The sequence below is a fragment of the Lepidochelys kempii genome, chromosome 7, assembly GCF_965140285.1.
Source record: "Lepidochelys kempii isolate rLepKem1 chromosome 7, rLepKem1.hap1, whole genome shotgun sequence".
Classification (NCBI taxonomy): Eukaryota; Metazoa; Chordata; order Testudines; family Cheloniidae; genus Lepidochelys; species Lepidochelys kempii.
The window spans coordinates 1186557-1193883 of record NC_136386.1 but is presented as its reverse complement, the minus strand read 5'-3'; the positions used below and the strand labels follow the sequence as shown (position 1 = coordinate 1193883).

Here is a 7327-nt window from a genome sequence, read left to right as displayed (position 1 = left end):
ATGTCTAGCTATTCCACCTGGAAGCAGGCGGGGCACACCCTGACTGTTTCCTAGAAGCAATGCACACATTGCTCTATCCAAGGACAAGGGCTAGATATGAACCCTGAGAACTTGATTGTTTGGACAGCAACTGTGGGAGGTTTTTTTAGCCTGGGCTCAAGGCCTGAGAACCAGGATTGTAGTAGATAGAGGATGGTAACTAAGCATATGAATCAACATCATACATTCCTTTGTGTAGCAGTGTGTAATGCTTAGGGGGAGAAATATAATAAAAGGAGAAGGTGGAAGGCAGGGGGGGCAGAACAGCCCATCTCCGCTGACCAGCCTGCTTGCTTGCAAAAAGCTGTGTTCTGTATCATCACTGAACCGCAACAACTGGCGCCCAACGTGGGGCCCTCAGCACTCACCTCGCCCGGCAAGGGTTTCAGACGCGTCACTCATCCACTTCGTGGATCCCGGTGAGTATTTTTCATTGTGGTAAGTATGGGAAGCTCCCTCTCTGCTTTGCAAGTGCAACACCGCAATGAGCTGCAGTATTTGCTGCGTAAGGCTCAGCATGACTGCCCGGCTCGAGAACTCACTCTCCTGCTACAGGAGGTGCGTGCCAAGTGCCCGTGGTATCCTGAAGCTGGAAGCCTTAAGTTAGCGGACTGGGAGCGATTGGGCCAGACATTGCACAAAGAGCCTCGGGCACCCGTGCAGGCTTTACATGCCTGGCACCTCTGCCGCGACGTGGTACAGCGTGTCGCCTCAGACAGACCCTCCCTCGCGAGGCTGGTGCTCTCGCCGCCCCCGTCCGCCCCTGCAGTCATCCCCCCTCCTGGTGATGCGACACAGCGTGTCGCCTCGGAAAGGCCCTCTTCAGCACCAACAGAGGAGCTGCCGATCCTGCCACCCCCGTCCGCTCCTGCAGCCATCCCTCCCCCTGCTTCGCCCCCAGTGCCTTTATTACCACCGCCTCCCTGGCCTTCCCCACCGGAGCCGGTGTGTGATTACCCTCCCCCCATGGGGCCCCCCGGAGAGTCATCTGCATCTGCTCAGAAGCTTTCGCTGGTGCAACAAATGGTTCACGCAGCGAAAGCTCGATCAGATCTTACAGCAGAGGAGCTGGCTGATCTGGTCTCCGTTTGCCCGGTGACCTGGCAGAATGATGACCAGGGCAACCCCGTGGGCACCTGGACCACTCTGCCATACTCGGTGGTTAGAGAGGTAAAGAAAGCAATTCGTGAATTTGGCCTGACTAGCACCTTTGTGCGTGGTCTCATTGAAGGGATGGGTGCTGGGTACTCCCTAATCCCTGAGGATTGGAAAACGCTGCTGCGCATGATGTTGTCACCCAGTCAGTATGTTATTTGGCTTAGTGAGTATCGGCAGATGGCAGAACGCCAAGCCCAGGTATATAGAGAGCAAGGTATCATTTATGAGCATTTGGCAGGGGAGGGCCAGTTTGCTACTATTGGGATGCAGTCTCAACTCCCTCCGGCCGTCTTCCCCATTATCTCCACCTGTGCCCAGCATGCTTTCAAGAAGGTCCCGGATTCAGGCAAGCCTACCAAAAGCTTTGTCAGTATCCGTCAGGGTGCCTTAGAGTCCTTTTTGAATTTTACCAACAGATTGCAGGAGGCTATCCTCCGACAGGTGGATAACACTGAGGCAGCTCACGAGCTCCTGTTAAAATTGGCAGTTGAAAATGCAAATGAGGATTGCCGCCGTGCTCTCCAGGCAGCACAAGTCTCTGGTATTTTAGAGCTCTCAGACATGCTGCGGGCGTGCCAGAACATTGGCACACAAGCCCACAAGGCTGGAGTTCTGGCTGCCGCCCTCAGAAAAACTGGGAAGGAGGGGAAGCGCTGTTACCGCTGTGGTAAGGAGGGTCATTTTCAGCGGGAGTGCCGCTCATCTAAGGCACCAGCCCGACCCTCAAAGAAGTGCCCCAAGTGTGGGAAAGGTTATCACTGGGCTAATCAGTGTCGTAGCGGGTCGGGAAACCGCGCGACGGGTCCCCCCCGAACCCAGGGCCAAACGGGGGTGTTTCCTACTCAGGCAATCGCTCCTCTGCCTTGGAATCCGTAGACTCTATGAGGGCAGCGACTGCTGGAAGTGCAGGGCTTGATTTGATCATGCAGGAGGACACTGACTTTCAGCTGCCAGGGGAGGTCTGTGCCATACCTACACAGGTGACGGGACCTCTCCCTGCCGGCTTTGTAGGTCTTGTTCTCCCTCGCTCACATGCTGGGAAACAGGGCTTTTTTGTCATTCCAGGGGTCATTGATGCTGATTACACTGGCATTATTAAGGTTCAGGTGTGGACTCATCTTCCACAGTCGCTCCCGCGTGGACGGTCAATTGCACAATTGATTTTAGTCCCCTATCAGGTGCCAGCTGCCGAGGATCGAACTCGGGGTGGAGGAGGCTTTGGATCGACGTTGTCTCACTCGCCGTCTTACAGCATCTTCTTGCCACTCGTCATTTCCCTTACTTTGTTGCTCATATTTGCAGTCATACCCCTCTGCCTGGGCCACTCACTGAGGGCAATGCACGCGCCGATCGCGCGTTGCGTGGTCAGGTGAATTCCCTTTTTTCTGACCCCATTGAAAGCCATGCCTTTTTTCATCAGTCTGCCTCTGTTTTGGCCCGGCAGTTCCACATTCCTGCTGATCATGCACGTTCTATTGTTCGTTCCTGCCCCCACTGTGCTGCTGCTGCTCCTACTTTTTCTTATGCTGTTAACCCCCGAGGTACCGCAGCAAATCAGCTGTGGCAAATGGATGTTACTCATGTACCACAATTCCGCCCCTATTCATTTTTACATGTTTCCGTTGATACTTATTCAGGTTTCCTTTGGGCAACCCCACAACGTGGGGAAGCCACTAACAAAGTTATTCACCATTTGCTGGCCTGCTTTTCTGTTATGGGTCGCCCTTGCCAAATTAAAACAGATAATGCCCCAGCCTACTGCTCTGCAGCCCTCTCCACCTTTTGTGCCCACTGGGACGTCCGTCTTAAACACGGAATCCCTTATAATTCCACGGGCCAAGCCATTGTTGAACGTGCCAATCGCACACTCAAAACCTTGCTAGATAAATAATTAAAACAAGGGGAGCTGCATCTCCGAACCTTAGGAGACATTCAACAACAGATGTATATTCTTTTGTTTACTTTAAATAATTTAACACTGAATGCAGATCAGCAGACCCCTGCGGATCGGCATTTTCACAAATCTGAGGTACTGGAAAGACCGCGTGTCTTTTACCGTCAGCTGCCCGATCCACAGTGGCTGGGCCCAGCACCTCTAATCACTTGGGGTCGGGGATATGCTGCTGTGTCTCTCCCTGCAGGACCGTTGTGGGTTCCAGCCCGGTGCGTGCGACCAGCACTTAAACAACATGGCATGGCACCAGGGGCTGTCGAATCCCATACCAGAGTTTCAGCTGACCTTGGAGGAGACCGCGTTGCCCCCCGAGTCGACAACGGCGGGACGGAAACGGAGGAGGCGTAACGTCCCAAGCCAGCCCGTGACAGGGGGAGCAGTAAAAGCATTGGTCGCCACGGCTCAACGAAAACTGGCAGCAGATCAGCAGCCAGAAACTCCTAAGACTTTGTTTGTGGCGATTCTCGCCCAAATCACTGCTAATTCTGTGATGATTGTGTGCCTTTTGTGCCTGCTATTTTCTGTAGGGGTTGGCTCGGAAGCGCCTCCCCCGTTACAAGCCCGAAGGAGAATAAGATACTGCTCTTTGCTTATGCTAATCTTTTCTCCCAGTATTTTAGCATGGCTAATTGGGGCCCGGCCAACTATACTCTGCCTCGCACGGCTATATCCCTCCACACACCGTACCCGGCCGGGGCTCACAATGTCACCTGTGCGCGTGTAGTTAACTGCACTAGTACAAAGGTGCCATTGGGCTGTCAAAAAATTTCTCAATCCCTTTTAAATTGTTCCCATGCTGTTAATGTTTCATATAATTATGGCCATATCATCCTACCATCAGGATGGGTTTTTACTTGTGGTTCATGCACCTTTAATTATATTCCTGCAAATTTAAGTGATGGCACCCTTTGCTGTCTTAGTAGAATGATACTTATATTGCCTTTTGCTGGTTACAATTGTAGTAAAAGAAGTGTATCCCTTTTAGATGATTATATTGCAGATGTTAAGCTTTTGGTTATTTTGTGTTTGTAATTATTGGGCTTATTTTTTGTTGTTGCTGTGTACAATGTATTCCTTCCTTGTTAAGACTTTGTAAAATTTTTGCCCTGGAAAGCTCCCCAGGTTATGTCCTTGTCTGTCTGGGAGTTAAATAGCATGACAAACAAATTGGCGGCTACCATGAGATGGCCAATTATCAATAAACAAAAAAGGGGAGATGAAGGGTTAATGTCTAGCTATTCCACCTGGAAGCAGGCGGGGCACACCCTGACTGTCTCCTAGGAGCAATGCACACATTGCTCTATCCAAGGACAAGGGCTAGATATGAACCCTGAGAACTTGATTGTTTGGACAGCAACTGTGGGAGGTTTTTTTAGCCTGGGCTCAAGGCCTGAGAACCAGGATTGTAGTAGATAGAGGATGGTAACTAAGCATATGAATCAACGTCATACATTCCTTTGTGTAGCAGTGTGTAATGCTTAGGGGGAGAAATATAATAAAAGGAGAAGGTGGAAGGCAGGGGGGGCAGAACAGCCCATCTCCGCTGACCAGCCTGCTTGCTTGCAAAAAGCTGTGTTCTGTATCATCACTGAACCGCAACAACCTTTCACAGCCCAACGTGACTGTACCTTCACAATCCAGTGCGACAGTACCTGTCACAACCCAGCATGACAGTATCTTTCACAGCCCAGCGCGACAGTACCTTTCACAGCCCAGTGCAACAGTACCTTTCACAGCCCAGTGCGACTGTACCTTTCACAGCCCAGTGCGACTGTACCTTTCACAGCCCAACGTGACTGTACCTTCACAATCCAGTGCGACTGTACCTTTCACAGCCCAGTGCGACTGTACCTTTCACAGCCCAACGTGACTGTACCTTCACAATCCAGTGCGACAGTACCTGTCACAACCCAGTGTGACTGTACCTTTCACAGCCCAGTGCGACAGTACCTTTCACAGCCCAACGTGACTGTACCTTCACAACCCAGTGCGACAGTACCTGTCACAACCCAGCGTGACTGTACCTTTCACAGCCCAGCGCGACTGTACCTTCACAACCCAGCGCAACTGTACCTTTCACAGCCCAGCGCGACTGTACCTTTCACAGCCCAACATGACTGTACCTTCACAATCCAGTGCGACAGTACCTGTCACAACCCAGCACGACAGTATCTTTCACAGCCCAGCGCGACAGTACCTTTCACAGCCCAGTGCAACAGTACCTTTCACAGCCCAGTGCGACTGTACCTTTCACAGCCCAACGTGACTGTACCTTCACAATCCAGTGCGACAGTACCTGTCACAACCCAGTGCGACTGTACCTTTCACAGCCCAGTGCGACTGTACCTTTCACAGCCCAACGTGACTGTACCTTCACAATCCAGTGCGACAGTACCTGTCACAACCCAGTGTGACTGTACCTTTCACAGCCCAGTGCGACAGTACCTTTCACAGCCCAACGTGACTGTACCTTCACAACCCAGTGCGACAGTACCTGTCACAACCCAGCGTGACTGTACCTTTCACAGCCCAGCGCGACTGTACCTTCACAACCCAGCGCAACTGTACCTTTCACAGCCCAGCGCGACAGTACCTTCACAGCCCAGCGCGACTGTACCTTTCACAGCCCAGCGCGACTGTACCTTTCACAGCCCAGAGTGACTGTACCTTCACAACCCAGCGCGACTATACCTTTCACAGCCCAGCACGACTGTACCTTTTCCATGGCATCACACACCGGTATAATAACAGCCCCAACCACTGATCTCCCCAGGCCCAGTTGATTGGCTATAGACTGGTAGCACTCAGGTGCCAATTCCCAGGTGGCAAATGTGACTCTCTTCTCTGCGGATCCGAGGCAGTGTGTGTCAGCTCACTGCTGCCGCAGCGCCGGGACTAGCTCAGCACAGAGCTCCAGAAAGGTTGCCTTCACCACCCTGAAATTCTTGCGCCGCTGTTGGGCACTGCAGGTCTGCAGAGCGATCCTTTCCCACCAGTCAACGCCGGGTTCCCGAGCTCAGAAACAGCTGCTCTTTTGGCAGTGGCTGGGCGTCCTCCTCTTCTTCCTTGTCCTCATCCCGCGTCTGCCACCGCTGCTGAAACGGCTACTGCTGCCACATCGTCTGCTTGGTGCAGCAAAGTCACCCAGCTCCAGGGGCTGACTACAGCCCGGGCAGCCAGCGAGCGGGGCTCTGGATCTTCCTCCTCTTCTGCTGAGGTGGTAACACAGGCTCCCGCACCACTCACTGACAGCATCAAGTCTCCAGAGCGCCGAGCCTGGCTAGCGGCCACGCTGCCCTTGGCCTGTCAGGAGCACAGGAGGGACCACGTAAATGAGTGACCATCCTCACCTCCCAGGCAGGTGGGCAATGCCAATGCACTATGGAGCCCTAATGCTCACCCATGACCCATGGCAGGCTCCGGGCTCTCCAGCTCCACCGTCAAAGCCAGCACGTCCATCACAAAGGACCTGAGTGCTGACTCCTGGATTCCTAGCCACGCCTAAGGACAAAGATCCTCTGGCAGAGTCTGGGCTGGGTTCCAGCCTGTAGCCTGTCTCTGGGGAGTGACCCTGCTAGTGGGCCAGCCCCAAGGACCCCACCCTCCCAGGCTCTGAGACTGGCTGTCGGCCCCCGCGACCCCTGTATCTCTCCACAGCTCCCTGCGGGGAATCCAGCCGAGCCAGACTTCTCCTCCCACTTGGGCCCTGCCAGGAGAGATGCTCCCAGGAGTGCCCATGCCGACGCAGGAGCCTTCTCAGAGGAAGGGAGCATGGCTCAGTTGCCTGGCTACGGAACCTGACTGTCCTTGGCCAGCCCAGAGAGCCAGGGGTTATGCCACAGCCAACCCTGGCCACGCCAGCACCATCAGCTAAGCTGTGAGGGGCTCCCCTGCTCCCACTTGCCACCTCTGCTGACAGCTCCTGTGCCCCTCCAAAGGCCAGCCCTCTTCCGGTCACCTGGCGCCTTCCCTCCCCAGCTCAGTTCACATGGCCCCTGCCAGGTGCTCACGGCGTCTCTTGGTCTCGCTGGACCCTCTGCTGATTGGGGATGGTTTCAGCCAGTCCCAGGCTGCAAGGCTTGGGCAGGTTTCCTGCCCCCTGCGCTGTTCTACGAGCAGCCGCGATGCCAGCAAACGCAAAGCGCGGAGGGGAGCTGAGCGCACGCAGGATTCGCC

General features: G+C 54.0%; 1 protein-coding gene across 1 annotated transcript; it reads left to right on the top strand.

The window, feature by feature from the left end:
• Positions 1-4720, top strand: LOC140914012 (uncharacterized). Its single transcript, XM_073350835.2, has 3 exons — positions 1-458; positions 2376-2566; positions 3339-4720. The coding sequence occupies exons 1-3, from the start codon at positions 248-250 to the stop codon at positions 3873-3875; spliced, it is 939 nt and encodes a 312-aa protein (XP_073206936.1). The 5' UTR covers positions 1-247; the 3' UTR covers positions 3876-4720.
• Positions 4721-7327: the final 2607 nt, after the last annotated feature.